Below are 22,072 nucleotides of genomic sequence, written 5' to 3'. Positions count from 1 at the left end.
ACCCAGAGGGGGACGAACACCCAGAGGTCGCCGGCAAACCACCCGAAGCTGGGCGACAGGCACAGAGCAGGTCCTCCCTCACAGCCCCGGAAGGACATACCTCTGCCGACACCTCAGTCTCAGAATTCTAGCCGCCAGGACCATGACACATTACGTTGTCGAAGTCACCCACTTCATCGTTGAAGTCACCCACTCTGTGCTCCGTTGTGGCACCAGCTCTAGGAAACTCATGCCATGACCTGGGCCCAGAGGTCACGCAGCACTTATTCCAGATTCCATCCGTTAGGAGTGAGGCACTAAGTCCAGCCTGGGCTCCACCCCGTGAAAGGAAAACCCTCAGGTTTCAAAAACAGCACCAGGGCCTTGGGATGCCTCCGGAACCCCGTGATAAATTCCCCTCTTTTGAGTCAGTTTAAGCTGAATCAAACTGGATTCCTTCCTCAGTGCCGCTTTATTAAGAACATACTTATGTGTCGCCCTGCTCCAACAAGTTCTAGAGGATAAATTTTGTAACTCTGGCTCCCAGGGACCTGATCTAGAGCTGGGAATATTTGTTCCCCAAATTGATAAATCCATTAATTACATCAAAAATAACACCTTATACTTGTCTACCATATTCGTATACTTGTGGCTCTTCCTCAGGGGATATCTACTCCCAAAAGATACGGCACAGATCAAATGGGAGAAGGTTGTGAAGTTTCTAAAAGCATGAAATGTCATTTTCTCTAGAGGTGATTCATTCAATAGATACCCAACTGATATTTGGCTTTTATACCTTTACAGAAGGGTGTAACACTTTTCACATAGCTTTATGTGAAACTTTGATGCGTTCGACAAATACATATGGTCTACTCATGCTAGACTAAGTGCTGGAGATAGTGTGCTACATCCCCTCCAAGAATATACAGCCTCGCCTTAAAATTCTTGTCAGACCTTGTGTCCCCACTATCTCTGGATGGCTCTGCCTGTCACCCATCAGCCTCTCCAGCCTGGGCCTTACTCACTGAGCACCCCCTTTTTCTGAGCACTGGATGGAACACTGAGGTCAAGAGCCTCTGCCTGTGAGAAGTGGCTGTTCTGGCAGGGACCAGATAGTCAGAGAAACACAGTTGTCTGAAGTTTAATTTTAATGTTCTGTGAATACTTTTTTCCTTTGCATGCTGCAGGGGAACTGGGCCAACGACTCTGAGTGGGTAAGAGGAATAGAGAAATGAAAAGCTAAAAATGACAAACAAGGGATGCAGTGATCCAGTCTCACTTGAGAAATAACTGAGAAGAGACGGCAGGGAGCTGAAGTGGGCGTATGGAAATGATATGTAAAAGTGACAACCACGCCAGCTCAAACTATTACAGTCCTTCGATTTTATATACCGGAGATGGGTCACAGGGAATATTCTCCTGGGATCTAGTGTGTGGAAAGATTGACTGCTAATCTCACTCATCCTCACTATTTAACCGGGTGATCAGAGGTGATGCTCTGGCCCTCAGTATCTCTTTCTACACGACAAAGTCGAGTACAGAATCTCGAAGGTTTCTTCTGTCTTTTATGTATGTGGTTCCAAGAAGCCAACCCTCAGGATTTGAACGCTCCCAGAAAATCTAAATCATGGTGAATAGACGAAGGGAAAAAAAGGGGAGGATAAAAGAACAAAGTTGTGGGACGAATTAATCACAGAAGGAAGGTAGGAAACTAGAGGTGAACCTGGCAAATAGTTATAGAAAACTCCCAGCATCTACAGAAATGCAGAACCACTGGAGGAGCACATAGCACAATACTAGGTGTATATTAGGTTCTCAAGTTTTATTAATTGTTGAACTGAGCCCAGCTGAATTCCATCCCACTGAATTTACTGTCTCTATAACTAGTAAAGGCTCTAGCTCTAGAGGGTCTGATTAGAGTAAATGACTGCTTGGCCAGGATGTTGATAAAGTGAATCACGCATCAGCCAATGACTTTTGGGGTGACTCCTGATGTCCATTCAAACTCTGTGATTCTACATCTCTATGACTATTTAATCAGATGAGTTGTAATTGAATTTCCTTCAACTCTCAAATTTTAGGCTAAGCATGCCGGAGTCTGTATCTGCAAATCCTGATGCAGCCTGCTCTGCCCCAGCTCCAACCAATTCTTCCCATGTCCAATCCCCAGTCATCTTTTTGGGCCTAATTGAGGGGGTGGGAAAACCAACCTATCAGATTCTCTAGTCCTGTGTCCTTTCTGAGCTGTTGCCATTAGCCAATTTTCATTGTTTTCTGTTTCTTTCATTTCCCCCAAAGTCATTTCCTTCTATTATCCAACCAACAAATATTTATTGAGTGACACTGTGTATCCTGCTATATGTTTGGAACTGTATGGAATACAGAGCATGCAAATACCTTGGTCCCTGCCCCCTAAGGTGCCTATAGTTTGGTTGGAGAGGCAAAACTGCCACATGTTTGCTAATTATTTAAATGAGCTTAAGGCAGTTTATAACTAAGGACTAGGTGGCATGCCCAAGGTGAAAATGCCGTAGGATTTCAGAAGAAAGGAATATTGTTTTCAGTTAGAATGGTCTGGAGAAGGAGAAGTTTAAATTGGACACTTAAATATGGAAAGATGAATTTCGATTGGGGAAGAAAGAAGGCCATCATAAGCTTAAAGGACAAAACAGGAATTAGCAAGGCGTTTCATGCAAAGCCCTGACTGGATGGAGCCTAGGGGCAGCCCATGCTGAGAGACATGGGAGATAAAGCTGAATGGTTATCACAGAAGAAGAGGCAGCTAGGACCACGTTTCGGAAAGCTGTCATCTTCAGCATCTTCAGTCCTTGAGGCTGTAGTCTGGCCACGTTAACACTGGGGGCTATTTATGACTGAAGGAGAAAGCATTTTGTAGTCATCAGCTCTCAGAGTCTTATTCTAGATACCTCCCACACTCAACACCATCCCAGAAACAAAGCATGTGCGGGGAGCAGTGAGCATTATCTGTAGGAAGGTGAGCAATCAGTGAGAAAGGTAGATATAGGTGGAAATTTGAGGTGACAGACTGTGAGAAAGGTGGAGAAGGGGAGGCATACCAAAGATATGAGTTTTAGGAAGCAGAGACATGTTCAGACAGAATTACTTGCAACTTGCTGTCTGTGGCGCTGTGCCATTTCAGCACCCGCGTGGCTGGACAGCACTTGAAACAGGCTTGCTCTTCCCATTGGCCCCTCAGAGTCTGTATGTGATAACTTGTTCCAATTCTACCTCAGATTCACCTTTTTCTTCTTCATTCCAATCTCCGTTTACCAGTCACGGCCATTTATCAATCTTCAGTGGATTGCTTAAGGCATTTCTGTCACCTTGCAATGCCTACATTTGGCACCCCGAGGAAAATCTGTTCTACGAGAATGGAATCAGATAGGTTACTCTTTTTATCTGTTTCCAAGAAGACAAAGCTATATTCAGCAATTAGTAAATCTAAATTGCAACCATAATCGATACAAGCTATCATTAACTGGAACTCACCGTGTACGAGGCACCACGCTAATCCACATCCCATCTGTGCTGTATCTTGTTGCGTTCTCTCAACATTCTTTGCAAGGCAGGGATTTTTAGCCCCATTTTACAGGTGAGGAACCTGGGAGTCATAGACATTATGTAATTTATCCTAGGCTACCTTACTAATAAATGTCAGAACCAGGATTTAAATCCAGTTTGAGTGATTTCCAAAGCCTTGTTAGTGGACCACAGGATTTTAGGTGAGATGCAAGTTAACAAATTTATTTTAATGTTGTTTTTCTTTTAATATGCATTTGAAATACAACTGTTACATTTAACTCATGAATTCTACAGATTTTTTTCTTAGGGTAGGGCTGGATTTAGTTCATTTTTAGATGAATCGGCTTTTTCAAATATTAAGTAAATGCTACAAGTAGAACGTAAATTTAGCAAAACGTCATGACTGACTTTTAGAAAACATGACACAAGACTATATTTTTATATCACTGAGTGATTTTTATGAAAACTCATCCAATCGTCAATCTTGGAAATGTCACCATGGCATAAAATTTCCTTATAAAATATGTATTCAGCAAAGGCACACTGGCATGCAAATGTTGTGGGCTCAGCTAAATTCACTCACTAGGAAAGTGACTCACTCCAAACACCAGCAGGATAGTGTATGTGGTTTGAATTCATATCCCAGAAAAATTGCAAGTATTGTCTCTGATGAATCTTTACAGTCATGAAACCACATATGTTAATTTGGCGAGTTCTTAGAGTCCTCTGTTTTTAGCTTGTGCCAGGCACTTATTCCTGCTTCCTTTAGATGTCTAAAACAAATTGCTTACCTAAGAGAAAGGAAACATGCACAGTTCCTTGACACGGTAGATACTCCCATTGATGTCTATTAAATAAATTAATAAATGAATGAATGCCTACACGTGTGTGATGACTTAACAATTGGTATTTATATATAAATAGAATTTAAACATGTAATAAAGAGAGAAAATATTCAAAGTGGGATAAAAGGAAGTTTCCATTTTTCCTTCATAGAGAAAGTGGTATAAATATTGACACTGAATCCATCCAGGTCACGTCTTTTGACCTTCCACTAACATCAGTGGATAAAGTAGTCATTCCTTTCTCTCCTAGCAATCTCAGCCGAGTGGTGCAGACACAGCAACCATCCCTATGCCATCTCCCTTGCCGGCTTGAAACGATAGAGGCTTAATAAACCAGTGACTCTTTCCAACTCACCTTTGTGGTTAGAGGTGACAATGTGATCTATTTCTAGCCAATGAGCTTTCAGGAGAAATTAGCTACCTGATTTCTGGGCAAGATATTTGTTTACTGATTTTAAAAAGTCTATCACCAAATTCATTTTTAAATAAAGAACAAATATCCTTATCACTTAAGACTTCTTGCTTGAGTTTTCTTATTTGTAGTTGGACAGATGTAATATACTCTTCCCATAATTCCATTTAATTCAACAGATTTTGTTCTTAAGCCCCTACTAAGAACTAAGCTTTATTTAGTTCTCACCTTTCATTAAATTTGCCATTCCTCACATGTTCTCTTTCTGCTATCTTTACCCCTTGGGGAATATTGGTCTTCCCTCTCCACTATTTTACATTCTATGGGCCTATAAGAAAACATCTGCTTGATTAATTCTATTCCAAAATAGAGAAAGAAGACAGAGTTTATCCATGTTTTGCAGACATTGTCTCACATAAATCTTTATAATTATACTTTGGGGTAAGTACTTTACCTCATTTCGCAAAGAGAAAAACTTAGTTGACCTACCTAAGGTCATACAATTTGTAAAAGTGATGAAGACAGATTGTCTTAACTATTTAATTGCAAAAGCCGTGCTCTTTCTACTTCATTCTCTCACTGCCATGTAAATTAGTTCCTTTGGGCTTATGCCATTTGAATAATCCATGTATGCACCTTCATCTCTATATCTATATTTGTGTCACTTACAGTCAGCACGTGGTTATCAGCATCCATGTGGAGAGAGCAGTTCCACAGATGTTCCAAACCTAACTCATATTTGCCTCAGAAACCCACAAGGTAATTTGCTTTTCTAGCAGATTTCCCTTCTAATCATGTTTTCCTCAGGCTCACACTAAGATAAACTTGAACTTTCTAAATACTCACCGAGTAATAGCAAGGTGAAAAAGCCCGCGCTGAGAAAGGCATCCACCTAGTAGGATCAGAAGTGAAGGAGGTTGTAAAGTAATACCTGTGTGGATAGTGGAAGTTAGGCCAGGTAACCATGTCCTCAGTTGCCATGTTAATCCACCAGGGCTGCCAGTAACAAAACAGCACAAACTGAGGGCCTTAAACAGCGGGAATTTATTTTCTCATAGTTCTGGAGGCTGGATGTCTATGATCAAGGTGCCATCAGGATTGCTTTCAGGCAAGAGCTCTCTTCTTGGCTTGCAGATGGCTGCCTTCTTACTGTGTCCTCATGTGGCATCTAGTCGGGGGGAGGGGTGGTACACGCTCTGGTGTCTCTTCCTCTTCTTATGAGGGCACCAGTCCTGTCAGATTAGGGCCCCACCTTTACGACCTCATTTAACCTTAATTGCCTCCCTAAAGGCACTATCTCCAATACAGTCAAATTGGGGGTTAGGGCTTCAACGTATGATTTGGAGGGCATGCAATTCGGTCCACGCAGACCCTGATCTGGAAAATTAACACAAATCAGAAGATGAAGAAGATGATGAAGGAAATAAGGGAGAAGAAGAGGAAGAAACAGGTAGCATCTGCAATTTACTGAGCATCTGCTGTGTGGCCAGGAGGTGCTTTCACAAATAATATATTGTTTAACTCTCATAGCAAGGCCAGAAGTCAGATACCATTACCCTTCCATCTCCTTTTTTATTACGGTAAAATATATGTAACGGAATTTACCATTTTGGCCATTTTTAAATGTATAATTCAGTGGCATCAAGTACATTCAGAACGTGGTCCAACTACATCACTGTCCAGTTCTGGAGTGTTTTATCCCAAACGGGAACTCCATACTCATTAGACAACAGCTCCCTTTCCCTCCTCCTCCAGCCCATGGTAACCTCTATTCTACTTCCATGTCTATGAATTTGCCTATTCTAGGTACTTTATATAAGTGGGATTATGTAATATGTGTCTTTTTTTGTCTGACTTATTTCACTTAGCATGAGGATTTTAAGGTTTATTAATGTTGAGCCGTGTATCAAAATTCCATTCCTTTTTCTGGCTGAATAATATTCCACTGTATGTATAGTCCACATTTTCTCTATCTGCACTTCTGTTCATCTTTGGGTTATTGTGAACAAGACTGCTAAGAACATTGGTGCACAAGTATCTGTTGGAGTCCTTGCGTTATTAGATCAGTTTTGATCCCCTCGAAACTCACATGTTGAAATTCTAACCCTGAGTACCTTAGAATGTGAGGGTCTCTGAAGAGGTAATTAAGGTAAAAGGAGGTCATATGGTGGCCCTAACCCAGTGTGACTGGTGTCCCTATAGGAGGAGGAGATTAGGACACAGACACATGAGGAAAGACAGGGAGAAGAAGGCCGTGTATGATCCGAGGAGAGAGGCCTCAGAAGGAATTAACACCACCAAAAGCTTGATGGGCCCGTAAGCTCCTAGCAGCTTCTCTTCTTTAAACATCCATTTTGTTTTCTACAAGATAAACACTGAGAAATTGTAGTGCATATCACTGCCTTGATGAATTTTAAATTACAAACGAAATGTAAGAAATTACAGGAAAGTTATGATTTTTCTGTGATGCTCCAATGATCTCTAAAACTATCATTAAAAGGTTCAAATACATACAAAGCAGACAATATGGTAAATTAACTCCCATGTACCTATCATCCAGCTTCAACAGTCATCAATTTATAACCAATGGTTCCTCACTATTCCACCCACCCAGATTATTTTTTTATTTTTACCTTTTTATTTTGATATAATTTATTTTATATGTATTATGTATTTAAATATAATTTTTGAAGTTGCAAGAATAATACAAGAACTCTAGATACCCTTTATCCAAAGTCACCAATTATTTATATTTTGTTCCATTTTAATACATATGTATGTAGTATGCATATATAATATTCATATATGATGAAAATTATTTTCAAGCCATTTATCATGAAACACTTTAGTGAGTACTTTCTAAGAGTAGATAGTTCTCTTATGCAGCAATATAGTTATTGAAAGCAGGACAGTGTACGGTGATGTAGTGCTATTACGTAATCCACAGCTCATATTCAGATCTTGTCAATTGTCTACAAAATGCTCTTTTCTAGTTTTCCCTGTGTATCTGCCAAGATTATTTTAAAGCAAATCCCAATGTCCTAGCCTTTCCCGGTACTTTTTTTTTTAAACACCCAGTCATGTCTTTTGTTTAATGTCGACACTTTGCGGGTGCCCTCGCAGGTCCCTGGTCTCCCCCAAGGGGTTGCCGTCCTGACTCAGAGGCACTGCTGAACTGTCACACCTGAGCCGAGCGCCCCCTGGGCTGGATGCTCTGTAGTTCTCTTCAGTGCTCACAATCCATGATTCACAGACCCGTGGGCACCCCTGCTGCAGTAGCCCCGCGCTGAGCCCAACATGACTCAGTCTCAGGAGAGCTGGGCTGACAAGCGGACGGGAGGGAAGCCATCCCCCTCCCGGCAAAGCACAGTCAGAGGAAAAGGAGGGGAAGGCACACCTGGGAGACAGTCAGTGTGCGTCTTTGCTCCTGGTAAACAATTCCCTCGGCCCCTCCTCGTGCCCATTGGCCTTTCCTGTGCTTAGAAGTTGGCTTCGTTTTTAAATACATAATTTTTAAATTGCTAAGGTAAACAAACTACCCATTCCGTTAACGAGGCCCCCAGTGCCTCCTCAGATGATTCCCTGGCAGCCAGAACTTCTTAGAGAGGGTCAGGCCCCAGAAAGCCTGCCCCACGTGCCGACAACTCCCCTTGCTGCCCCACCAGCTCTGGGACACAGAAAAGGCGCCTCAAGCCCCTCCAGCCTTAGACGCACGCTCTGTGGAGCTCACTGTCACCAGTTTGTTTGAACAGTATTAGGGCCGAGGACAGGGCCTCAATGCCAGCAATGTCCCTGGGTCATTTAGGAATAGCTGGGTAAACCCTCCCCCAGGTTCCTGCGAGCTCCCAAGGGGCAAGATGACTTCTTCCTCCAAACTTAAGAATCCAGGGAAGGCTCTACCTGTTCCTACTGTGCCTTTTGGCTGGCAAGAATGAAACCGTAAGCTTAGTTCCTCAAGGAAACTCTAACCTCCCTCTGGTCACAAAGCAAGTGACCAAAATCTATAGGGGACAATGTCTTTGTCCTTGAGCCCTGAACTTTCCAGGACCCAGGAGAGGATATGGAGGTGAGGCTGTTTTAGGACATCCCCAGAGCTCTGAGGCTCCAAAGACACAGGTGATCATGAGGAGCTAGCTCTATAAACTCTGACAGCACCAGGACGCATCCACAGCTTCCGTCCCCAGTGTCATGTTCTGTTTGCCTGAGCTGTGTGCCTCTCTGACGGGTCTGGATGAGTGGACAACCCAGAAACAGCTTTAGGGACGAGAATCTGAAAGACACAGTCTAAAGTAAAAGCGAGTCCCAGAATCCCCCTCGAGGCTGGTTGAGAGGATCTCGCGTCCCCTCTGCAGGAGACTCAGGCCGGGCAGCGTCATCTGCTAAGGTTGGTATCTGCCTGTGAGAAAGCCCAGGGGAGCGGATTCACAAAGCGAGGTTGTCTGTTCTCTTCTCTTTCCTCTCCCCCCATATTTGCGCCCTCCTCATCTCCGCCTCTGTCAGCCTCCAAGCATTTCCTGAGATCCCACCGCCTTCAGGGATCCTGAGCGATCTCTTCCAGCTCCCCGCCCATTCCGCGTTTGCGATCTAGCTTGCGGTGGGATCAAAGTCAACGTGTATAGTAGTTTCCCCCATATCCGTGGTTTCTCTTTTCATGATTTTAATTACCTGTGGGAAATCATAGTCCAAAAATGGAAATTTCCAGAAATAAACAGTTCATAAGTTTTAAATTGAACGCTGTTCTGAGCAGTGTGATGAAATCTCAAGACATCCCTCTCCATCCAGCCCGGGACGTGAATCATCCCTTTGTCCAGTGTCTCTGCATTGTAGACGTTCTTCGTCTGTTTGTCACGTAGTAGCCAGCTAGGTTATCAGATCGACTGCCACTGTATCACAGTGCTTGTGTTCAAGTCACCCTTATTTTACTTAATCATGGCCCCACAGCACAAGAGCAGAAATGCTGGCAATTTGGATATGCCAAAGAGAAGCCATAAAGTGCTTCCTTTAAGTGGAACAGTAAAAGTTCTCAACTTAATAAGGAAAGAAAAAAATTGTATGCTGAGGTTTTTAAGATCTATAGTAAAAAGGAATCTTCTACTCATGAAATTGCCTAATTTATAAGTTAAACTTTATCATAAGTATGTATGTATAGGAAAAAACATATATATAAAGTTCAGTGCTATCCACGGTTTCCAGCGTCCACTGGGGGTCTTGGAGCGTACGCCCCGTGGACATGGCGGAACTACCCTCTTTCAGAAGTATGCTAAGTACTTTGACAGAGAGTGTCTTTCAGCCTTTATAGAAACTGAGCAAAATAAGGCTCAAAGAGGTTGAGTACCTCTACCAGGTGTCTGACTCTCCAGTGCACCTTTTGCCTAGTAAATAAATGTTGATCGAGATTAATTCCCACTTCAGGTTGACGCACTTCTCCATCTCCTCCACTAAGCCCATCTTCCTCATTCTTCAAGGCCCAGCCCTGTGCCTCCTCCCTCTGAAGCCTTCCCAGATGACTGATGGATTCCGATTGCAAAGCAGGCACCACCCAAATTCACTCTTGTTTCATGGAAGCAATTTTGTCTCTCAACAAAATTTCAGTATCCTAAATGGCCAAAGCCATGTCTTCTCACACTATCATGAAAGCAGTTGTTTCAATACTTTGAACAACTGTAATTATTTAAATACTTTTGAACAACTGTAGTTGTTCAAATAATTTTGGATAACAGTAGTTGTTCAAATATTTCCTGTTGATTTGATCCAAAACTTAGAACAGCCTCTGCTTTGAGAAGTCATAATGTGATAGTGAAGCAAAACAAACCACTGGGGGGAAAGAAAGACTTAGAAACATTAACAAAGCCCTGTTAAACAATTCTAAATACATCTCTGTGAGTAAACTCAACTTCCACCAAAAAGAGAATTCAGTGGGGTAAGGGAAGACTGACTAGAAGGGCTGAGGGACGGCTTCGCAGGAGTTACGGAGGAAACCCAGAGGCGCTTTGCAAACTGAGAACTTCAAAGTACCTCTGTAAGGCTGTTGGTCAAGGTCACCACAATTGAGAATTTTGAGAGATGAGCCTCTGAAGGAATCAAATGGCCAGCTGGGAGATGGAACGGGAGTGGTAGAGGGTGAGGAGAGAATGCAATCTGGACCATGGGCAGATGGTGAGAGACGGGGAGATGGGGAGGAGGACAAGAAACCTCATTTACTGGAGAACAGGATCCAGGAGCTCAGCCGAAATACGATGCTAAGAGTGACGTGTGTGTGTGTGTGTGTGTGTGTCTGTCTGTCTGTCTGTCTCGGGAATTGAGCTGTCATTCTATCAGAGAAAAAGGAAAACGTTAATATTCATTGTAAGTCAGAGACTCCTAAACCCCTAAGAAAATCAGAAAAGGAAGAGTAAACATCAAAAACACACAAGGCACCTGGTTGGAGAATCTGGAGTGTAGGCAGGACCTTTGCTGGGTCAAGCTTCAAGACTGAATCATGTGATAGGATTCTTCCTGCCACACCGCCAAGACCCTGACTTCTGGGGTTGCATATTCTGACCTTTACAATAAACAGAAGGTCGTTTTGTAAAGGGCATGGGGTGTTCCAATGAATTCTACAGTCACACAGTCACAAGCCCGGCTCTGGAAGGAAGGAGAGGCAGCAGGGCAGATGGCAGGATCCTGAAAGTGACTAGTTCTTCCAAGGCCACGGGCTTCAAACTGGGGTTGTGAACCCCTGAGGGTAAGTAAAGAGTTTTCTAGGGGTTCATAGGCAAAATAGATTTAAAGGAAGCAATTTCCAGAACCTCAGTGTCTACTGAGCAATATCCCTGAGAATGCATCTGTAATGGGGGTTCGGTACCCCTTTATCATCCTCCCTTTCACAATTGCCCTTCTCTCACTTTTGAAAAGAAATGCATACTTCTAACTCATCCTGACTGAGTTAGTATAAGTTATTTCACCAGCATATGAAACTTCCAGGCTGCCACACAAAGAGATAATTTCATAGATAGGTGTTGAAAAGGTAAATGACTTTAATGACTGCCTATAAATATTTCTAAGCCAGTGCGATCTTTAAATAAAATGAAGTTCTCAGAACTTCCTACTTCACAAACAAGATATTTGAGTGGCAATGCTATTCATATAGATTGTCATGAGCTGGACAGACCCTCCAAAAATTATCGGTTACAATTAGGTATAGCGTTTCCTTTGACTAGACTAATTCACGTGGATTCTTTTTTTGTATTGCCTGGGGCTACACTGACACAAAGATCCATACTCAGGCAGGAAGTTTGGGGAAGATGCACTGGCTCACTGTCAGAGTGTCAGGATGAGACATGACCTCAGGGACCATCCACGTCAAACTGACTTTGCCAATGGGCAATCAAGCCCAGAGAGAGAACTGACCAAGGTAACAAAGCTCATTTTAGACAACGGAGCCAGATCTAGAAAGCAGGTCTCCATCCTGTCAGTCCGCTGGCTCTTTCTGCCACACCCTGTAACTGTCACAACAAGTGGGGACAGAGCTGTTCTATGTTCTTCTGCAAACTGACACCACATTTCCTCCTTGTCCTCTACAGAAACTGCTTGACATGGATGAAAAGGTTGGTGAGGTTTTCCTAAGACTGATTTTCAGGATGTAGCTCAGACCTTCAAAGAGAAGGGAAATGAAGGTCCAGAAGACAAAGAGAGCTGTGGGGAGGAAGAAAAGGGATCTGGGCATTTCCCGTCCTCCTATGAGTGAACATCTTGGGGGGACAGTCAAGCGAGCACTAAAACACTATTTCTAAGATGACGGTCTCCCAGGTGACAGTCAACTCAATGGAGTCTCAGAGGACAAAATAGTTACAATATAGAGGAGGGGGCACCCTAAAAGATGTTTAAATATAAGACAGAACGAATCCCCATACATACTACAACATGGATGAGCCTCAGCATTAAGTAAAAGAAACCAGACACAAAGGGCCACGTATTGTATGAACCTATTTATATGAAATGTCCAGAATAGGCAAATCCATAGGTGGAAAGTAGATTAATGGTTTCCAGGGGTTAGAGGAGAGTGGGGTGTGACTACTAACGGGTATGGGGTTTTCTTTTTTGGAGGTGGTGAAAATATTCTGCAATAAATATTGGGATGGTGCACAACCCTGTGAATATACCAACAACCACTACATTTTATATTTAAAAAGGGTAAATTTTATGATATATGAGTTATACCTTGATTTTAAAAAGACAGAATAAACTGTTAAACAGAATCATAAGCATATTTATTAATATGGGGGCAAAAGATTGGGGAAGAGGCCTCCCATTTGTTGGTCGCCTACTGTGTCCCAGACATTCAGATATTTTACGTTCATTTTTTCATTTAGGCCACACGGCAACCCTGAGAAAGAGGCGTACTTTCTTCATTTCATAGATGAGAAAACTAAAGCTCATAGATATAGCTTATCCGAGGACACACAACCAATTAGTGCCATAGTCAGATTTAAGACTCGGGTCTCTCTGGCGTCACAGTCCATGTCCTACCCACTCTGGCATGAGACTTCCGTTAGCTTCTTAGAAGAAGCCTTATACTTGCTTGGTGTTGTCCTTCACTGTACCTTGTACAGCAGTGGGCATGCTCAGGTAACACTCTGAGTGACGATCAATTGTAACCTCTGCAGATGACACCTGGAGAACTAGCTCTTGCCAGTGGCAACCACACCCCAGTTACCCAGTTCGTCTTGCTGGGATTCTCCAATGATCCAGACTTCCAGGAGCTTCTTTTTGGAGGCTTCTTGCTCATCTATGCCATGACAGTGGTGGGCAACCTGGGAATGGTGATGCTCATCTTCACAGATTCTCGTCTCCACAGCCCCATGTATTTCTTCCTCAGCGTCCTCTCGTTTCTTGATATTTGTTACTCTTCTGTGATCACGCCCAAGCTGTTGGTCAACTTTTTGGCCTCTGACAAGTCCATCTCTTTCAAAGGCTGCGTGGTCCAGCTGACCTTCTTCGTGATGCACGTGACAACCGAGAGCTTCCTCCTGGCCTCTATGGCCTACGATCGTTTCATGGCCATCTGCCGACCCCTCCATTATGGTTCTCTCATGACCAAGAGGACCTGTCTCCAGCTGGTGACTGCTTCCTATGCGTTCGGTTGCGTTAACTCCGCTATCCAAACTGGGAATGTCTTTGCCCTGCCTTTCTGTGGGCCCAACCAGGTAACACACTACTTCTGTGACATCTTACCCCTCCTCTGGCTGGCTTGTGCCAACACAGCCACCACGAGAATGGTCCTCTACATCTTCTCCGCTCTAGTTACCCTTCTGCCTGCTGCAGTCATCCTCACCTCCTACGGCTTGGTTTTGGTGGTCATTGGGAGGATGCGCTCACCGGCTGGGAGGGAGAAGGCTCTCTCCACGTGTGCCTCCCACTTCCTGGCCATTGCCATCTTCTATGGCACTGTGGTTTTCACTTATGTTCAGCCTCATCGATCCACCAATGATACCAGTGACCAAATAGTGTCCGTCTTCTACACCATCATAATCCCCATGCTCAACCCCTTCATCTATAGCCTCCGGAACAAGGAGGTAAGTGACGCCCTGCAGAGGAGGCTCCAGGTCAACATCTTACCTTGCTGAGCCCTGCGATGATGTTTGTCAGAACGACGAAGGCACAGCATCTTCCAAATCTCATCATGAGTCGACCGGACTGAGAGCAGCCCTCGGTTTTGAAGGAGGTGGAAGAAGTAAGGAAGAAACAGCAAATACCAGACTCTGTACAGAGCACCGCGGTTTTTAAAGCATCTTTTTATCCTTTCTCGTATCAGATCTTTGCCACCATATTGCGAGGCAGCCATTGTTATGACGATCTCATTTTACAAATGAAGGATACGTAACTTGGCAAAGATAATTACCTGAAGTCGTACAGTTAGTGAGAGAATGTGTATTCATCAGGACTTGCACATCAAAACCAGGGATATTTCATTATACCACGGCCACAAGTTATGTCTTTTATTGGCAGCTCATTTTAACTTCTAAGAAACATCAGACAAGGGGCAGCACAATCATTTCTGATTCGCCGCTGACTTATTGAAGTGGGGGTAGGCGACAGGTGGCTGTTTTTAATTCCTGTTCCAAAAAAAGAAAGATGACCAGGATATAACTGTCCTTATTTCTTATTACTGCTGTATTTTGCTGAGCTGTTTCATTAAATAAAACCTCAGGATCAAGAGAAATCTTGCCTCACACATCTGTTTTCTAGCCAGATGTATGTACATGTCTCATAATTCTCAGGGGTGGGTGTGTGTGTGTGTGTGTGTGTGTGTGTGTGATATTTGGCCAGTTACAGCATTATATAAGACACTGTGCTTTAGGAGACTGATTCAAAAAATATATATTTGGCCTGAACATCTTTAAATATACATGTGATATGGTGAGTATGTGTATTTTAGAGAATCATACAAATGAAGAAGCTGACCTTGACCTAATTCGGGGTTGAACACTGTCCTGGAAGTCGTGCTCTCAAATTAATGCAAAGTCCTAACCTGAATGAACTGAGTCAGGTTCAGCCGAGATTTTTGGATCATTAAAAAGACTTTTTTTCAGCTCTATCTTAAAGAAATTTAGTTCTAAATATAGAAAATCTGACCACACAAACAGGTTTATCACAGCATCATTCTTGAAAACAAAAAATTAAAAACAACCTAAAGATTCAAAAGTGGAAAAGGATTAACTGGTTTATCCCCTAGATGGATTATGAGGTAAGCACTAAAAATGATCCTTATGAATAACATGGGAAACAGCAGGCCAGAACTTCTAGAGTGCGATTGCAACAGTGTAACAAAATGAGTGGCAAAAAGCCTGGGAAGAACCACAGAAATGTAAACAATGGTTTTATTAGAGTAGTAGCACCATGGGAAAATGTTTTTCTATTTTTCTAAAAAATTTTTCAAAACTTTTCTAATGAGCGTGTTTAATTTTGATATTTTATTCTAAAAACAAATAATTAAAGAAATCCTTTCCAGGAAGCTGAGTGTGAAAATTTCTCCCTTTTGTCTTTTTTTCATTAAGCCAATATTTACTAAATTCCTCCTATGCTCCGCATTTTTTAACGTATAAACTAAGTTTTGAGTACCTGCCTGAAGTTGAGGTCAGGACTGGAACATTACAGTGAAGAGACTTGGTAAAAATTAATCTAATTCACTCACCCATAAAATGTTTATGAGGCAATTAGGTGTAACACATTGTGGTAGGCCCTACCTGGATTAATACTCAGAACATGGTTACAAAAAAACAAAAAGAACATTTGTTAATCAGATCAGTAACAAATAAACCCAATAATGTCAGTAAATTAGCACCACAAAGGCTTCAAAGGTTTTCAACTCAACATCAAAAAAACAAATAATCCAATTAAAAAATGGGTAGAAAACCTGAACAGATACTTCTTCAAAGAGGAGACACAGATGGCTAATAGACATATGAAAAGATGCTCAAGGTCCCTAATCATCAGAGAAATGCAAATTAAAACCACAATGAGATATCCTCTCACACCTGTCAGAACGGCTATCATCAATAAATCAAAAAACAAGTGTTGGTGAGGATGTGGAGAAAAGGGAACCCTCTCACATTGTTGGTGGGATTGCAAATTGGTATAGCCACTATGGAAAACAGTATGGAGGTTTCTCAAAAAATTAGAAATAGATATACCTTTTGACTCAGCAATGACACTTCTGGGTATTTAGCCAAAGAAAACCAAAACAATAATTCATAAAGACCTATGCACCCCAATATTCATGGCAGCACAATTTATAATAGCCAAGATATAGAAGCAACCGAAATGCTCATCTACAGACAATTGGATAAAGAAATTATGGTTCATATATACAATGGAATATTACTCAGCCATTTAAAAAAATGAAATCCTACTATTTGCAACGACAGGGATGGACCTAGAGATTCTTATGCTGAGTGAAATAAGTCAGACAGAAAGATAAATACTATATGACTTCACTTATATGCAGAATCTAAGGAACGAAAAGAACAAACTAATCAAAAACAGACTCACAAATATAGTGGACAATTTGGTGACAGACAGAGGGAAGGGGGTTTGGGAGGCTGGGAGAATGAGGGGAAGGGTTAAAGAAGTACAAATTAGTATTTGATAGTTGGTCACAGGGAGGGGGAGCACGGCATAAGGAATGCAGTTAGCATTAATACGTTGGCTAGATGGAGGGCCAGGGGAGTTGGTACATACACAAACACATACACTCCAGAAGAAAGAATAAGAAACCATGAAAAGAAAGCGTTTTTTAAAACATGAAAGTCAGGGGAAAAAAAACAGGAGTTGAATGCATATATGAGATGACTCTACCATACAATTTTAACTAAGAGATTATTAGGGGCTCTTCATAACTATGTAAATGTCGAACAAATATTTATAGCCTTTCAATGTGAGGAGAGCAAATTATTCCCCTGTCCATTCACTGTCGTATTCTCAATGTCTAAAAAAGTGCCCGGCACGTTGTAGGCACTCAGTAAACACCTGTGCAATAAATGAATAAAGGGGTGTCTACATGCTTGTTTTCCTTGGACCAGTGGCATTGTCATCACCCGAGAGCTTTTGAGAAATGCAGGAGCCAGCTCTCCACTCCAGACCTACTGAATCAGTATCTTCATTTTAACAAGATCCCCAGGTGATTCACGTATACATTAAAGTTTGAAAAGCGCTGAACCACATGCCTCAATCCAGCTCTAAATTCGAGAGAACAAGGTAGGCAATTCTTTCCCCAGAGCTCACAGTTTAGTCTGAGAGTGTTCCTAGCAGATGGAAAAGCATGGCAAAAGCCGAGAAGTGAGAAAATTACGTATTTTCTTGTCTGACCCCTTTTCACCACTGTGTGTGATCTACATTAAAATGAGCTTTAGGAAGAGTGAATCAGCACGAACAGGGGCACAGTGTTTCCTAAGTGGTGATGAGATGACAGGGTGGCAGTGCCACATGACTGTCTTCACGATGGTGAGAAGGGTTGGTGTCACAGGTTAACACTCCATAATGTCCTGTTGTTGCTGGCAGGTGGCAGTCCAAACCAGGGCTACATTTCTGAGGTTCCCTTGCATACAAATGTGCCCATGTGACTAGGTCTCACCAAAGAAATGTAATCAGAAGAGATTTCATTTCAAGGCATAGACTTTTAAGGAGTGGCTGGGTGTTAGGACCTCCTGACTCTCTGTTTTCCTGTTGACAGATAGAAGCTGGGACTTCATGGCCCAGGGCAGAGCAGAGTCATGTGAGAGGAGCCTGGGTGGGGCAAAGCTGCCTCCTCACTGGGAACAAGAAATAAACTTTCTTTTGAAATTTGGGATTTGTTAAAGCTCTTAAAGTTACCTCAACTAGAAGAATGAACTTTAGTTTTTTTGGTATTTTTCACCAGCTGATACAGCCCTCTCCTTTCTCCCAGGCTGTCTCTCTGAGTGTTCCCATCATCTGTCTGCTGATCATTGAAGCATTTGGAGATGTACCTCCAAATAACCTGCCCCCAAGAGCAACTCTGCTCAAAGCGACATCTAAAAGTAAGCGAAGTAAATGTTATTTTGGCAGTGAGAGGTCTATCCCCCTAAAGGGCAATATCATTTGAGGTGTACGCTATTATCCTCCTTTTACAGAAAAAGATCCAAGTTCAGCAACACATCCGAGTTATCACAGCTAATAAGGAGACATGTGGGACCTGGTTAGCCAATAAACATTTGAAAACCTCATCAGCAATTAGGGAAATGAAAATTAAAATCCCAAGGTGCACTTTTATACATTCCAAAATAGCAAAAAAGTGAGCGGTTACAGAAGGAAAGGGTGGGGGAGGTAGATAAGGGTAAAGGAGGTCAAATGTATGGTGAGGGAAGGAGACTTGATTTTGGGTGGTGAACACACAATGCAATATGTATGACATATTACTGAATTGAACACTTGAAACCTATTTAATTTTATTAACCAATGTCACCCCAATAAACTTAATACAATATAAATAAATTAAATTAAATTAAATTAAAAGACAAAATAGCAAAAATTAAGAGACAATCTGAACGTTAGCAATGGCTGTGCATAAACTGGACTGACCACTTTGACAATATGACAGCAAATTAAAAATTTGACCATGCATATACAGTAAGATCCAGCAGTTCTGTGGGTAGGCATATGATCTAGAGAAATTCTTGCACTTTTACATTATGAAATATGTACCAGAAAAGCTTATAGCAGCACTGTTTGTCACAGCAAAGAAGTGAAGTCAACACAAATGTCTATCGACAATAGAAATAGATGAATAAAATAGGGCACAGTTGTACAATAGAAACCAAACAGCAAAAGTAATGAACTATAGGTCTACACATCCGCATGAATACGTCCCTAAAACATAAGGTCGAGTGAAATAGGGAAGTAACAGAAGGATGCACACAGTAGCATTCTATTTGTAAAATCTTAAAACTGGCAAAACTAAACAATTATAACATTTAGAAATGCATTCACAGATGGTAAAACTATGTAAAATAGAGCAAAGAGTGATTGACACAAAATTTAGGATTGTGTTTTCCTCTTTGTAGGGGGGAAAGGGGTGAAATTAGGAAGAGCACGCAGGAGCCTTCTTAGATCACACTACTCAATGTGTGACCTGTGGGCCACCAACATCTGTGTCACCTGGGAGCTGGTTAGAAGTGCAGAATCTCAGGCTCTTCCCCAAACCTACTGAATCAGATCTGCATTTTAACACGATCTCCAGGAGATTCGTAAGTACATTAAAGATACTTGTAACATTCTATTTCTAAGGTGTGGGTGTGGGGTTTTTTTAGCAATATTCTTTAAATAGTATAGGTTTTATACATTTTTTGCATGTAGAGTTTGCTATTTAATATTTTTTAAATATATGGTTTTAATAAAGTTTTCGAATATTTTAAAAAATATATAAAGACAAAGATGAAGGCCACAAAAATGACAAAGAACTGAAACCAAACTTAGATATTTAGACTCAAAATCCAGTGCTATTTCCACTATACCATGCCTTTGGCCCAAGGCAGTAAATGAACTGACTCCAATTTCTAATTCATACTGCAATTGGATAGGCCAAAGACCACGATAAAGACAGATAAACTCTTGGAATCGTCAGTGGCTTGACCATTTTTATTTAGATATTCTGGGATGAGGAGTGAGTACGAGGGTTATTTTCCCACTAATGAGTCCCTGCTTTTCCTGGACATGCTTTCCTGGAAAATGTTTTGGAAAGTGGAATGCTTGAAATTTGAACTTTATACTTACATGTTTTATTTGTTTTGAAGGGAAGGAGGGAGAAAGGGGATTCAATTCAGAGGGCTAAAAAGAATTATAAAGTCTCAAATATGATATAAATGCTTAATTTTATTTATATCTGAATGCTATATTCTATATACATCAATATTTAAATTATTAAAAATAAGTTCTACTTTAATACTGACAACCAAATTTAATTTTCTGGTATAACTCTGCAACTCAAGAATCCTTGTTAATTCAGTTTACTTGAAATGGTATTTGATAAAGAGATTTAATTTTAACGTTGGATCTAAAGATCTGCTAATAGTCATTATGTAAATGATAGAGCAGGAGATTGTGTAACTGTGAAAGTGTCATTTCAATGCTCTTGAAAAATTTATGAAGAGAAAATTTAAACGCTGGCTGTCTTTCTCCCCTGATAACTGTCACCATCTTGGTGGACTGTGAACTTCCCTCTGTGAAGTGTCAGCTGATGCTGACTCCCAGCCTGTTTAGAATAGGTGCTTATCCAAGGCTTCAAACTCCCCTGTACAAAAAGTGTGACTTTTTTTTTCTTGGCAAGTTCTCTTTTTGCTCTCATCAGCCAGATGGCAAAACATTCCCTCTGTCAATTCAGAAGAGTCTCAGGTGATTTAACTCCCTCCTCCCCACAACACCCACCTGGACACGCACTCCTCTTTCTTAGGGCTTAGAGAGCACTCAGCAATAAGGATGAGAGAGATGGGGATATTGCCTGGCCCTCTGCCATGCTCTGTCCATGCAGGTATTTACTGTGACATCCAGTTCTCATCGAGTCTCTAGTCACCAGACCATGAAGTCATAGTCAGGACTACATGTCCCAAAAGGAAGGTCACTCTAGACTCTCAGCTACTCCTTTTTTCCCTCTCAGATGGGCATCGGACACATTCGGCCACTCTCCCAGGCCACTGGGTCAGTGGGAAGGTTGTCTCGGGCTCTCTGCCTGGTCCTGCCAACTCAGCCATTTTTTACCCGTGTCTCCTACACCTCAAGAAGTATGGAGGCTCTAGAGACTGGGCCATAAGATTCCTTCCTAGGGATTCGCCAGCCTCTAAGCTCACTTTTGCCCTTACAAGCTGAGGGAATTTTTATCTAGTCTTTGAAGGGAAAAAAAGCACTGAGAAAACCGGTTCTGACTGATCACATATTCTTATGTGGCTGTGGTTAAGGCATGAGTTTATGCCCTGGGTTATTGACAGTTCCAGTTTTTGAAGTTTAAAAGCTTTTTATCACAAAAATTTTATCTCTGCTTTGAGTTTTCAAAACATATTTTAAACCTCAAAGGCCAGGGATTGACTTTTGTTTGGTATTTTCACTATGCTGCAACAACCTTACCAAGGCATGGCTGCCAAGAGGGGAAAGATCACTGGGTAAAAAACAAACAAACAAAAATTATTAGAAAAAAATCAGCATACTAAGATAAGATTCTACTACACCTAATCGTAAAGATCCACACATTTTCTTCATTGCTACACCTTACCTTTCAGCCACCACCTTCGGCAACTTTTTTCTTCATAGCATTTTGTACATGTGTTTTAAATTTTGTGGTTTTCCTTTACAATTGAACACAGTTGTCAGACTTTCTTAAATTCAATAAGCATCAAATTTACTGCTCTTGGCATACCAAATGATACCTTCCTTTGTCTCGATTGTAAAATCATTAGCATCAGCACTTTATTTTTTCCATTTTCTACTATACTTTTATAAATAAGGGCAAATATGAAACAAAATGTTCAAGTGACTACACAAGCACTGTCATATTTGAAGGGCGACACTGCTAGTGTAGCGCTACCGGCTGACAGACAGCAGACCGTGAGATCACTTAAAATAGTTACTTGTCTACTAACATTAAAAAGTCAAATTTGGTATAGGAAGGAAGTTTAGAGGTGTGGATGTATACAAAAGTTAACGATTACCTGAATTTTCATTCATTAACTTTTTGTTCACGCTCACCTTTCTTCCTATCTCTAAGTCTAAACAATTTATTTTTATAACCATTATATTTGTAACGACTTTA

The 22,072-nt window shown here is 41.5% G+C and overlaps 1 protein-coding gene across 1 annotated transcript; it reads left to right on the top strand.

Annotated features, from left to right (window-relative positions):
- The first annotated feature begins 13,424 nt into the window (after positions 1 to 13,424).
- On the top strand, positions 13,425 to 14,386 carry LOC102890942 (olfactory receptor 1052). The gene has a single exon (XM_006906018.2). The coding sequence runs from the start codon at positions 13,425 to 13,427 to the stop codon at positions 14,382 to 14,384; it is 960 nt and encodes a 319-aa protein (XP_006906080.1). The 3' UTR covers positions 14,385 to 14,386.
- The last annotated feature ends 7,686 nt before the right edge of the window (positions 14,387 to 22,072 follow it).

Source organism: Pteropus alecto, unplaced genomic scaffold (genome assembly GCF_000325575.1).
Source record: "Pteropus alecto unplaced genomic scaffold, ASM32557v1 scaffold91, whole genome shotgun sequence".
Taxonomy (NCBI): domain Eukaryota; kingdom Metazoa; phylum Chordata; class Mammalia; order Chiroptera; family Pteropodidae; genus Pteropus; species Pteropus alecto.
The sequence above is the reverse complement of the archived record's forward strand: the minus strand, read 5'-3'. Positions and strand labels throughout refer to the sequence as shown.

Bases quoted from the DNA above. Each gene is read 5' to 3' on its own strand.
- LOC102890942 (XM_006906018.2), top strand. From the start codon at position 13,425: ATGACACCTGGAGAACTAGCTCTTGCCAGTGGCAACCACACCCCAGTT.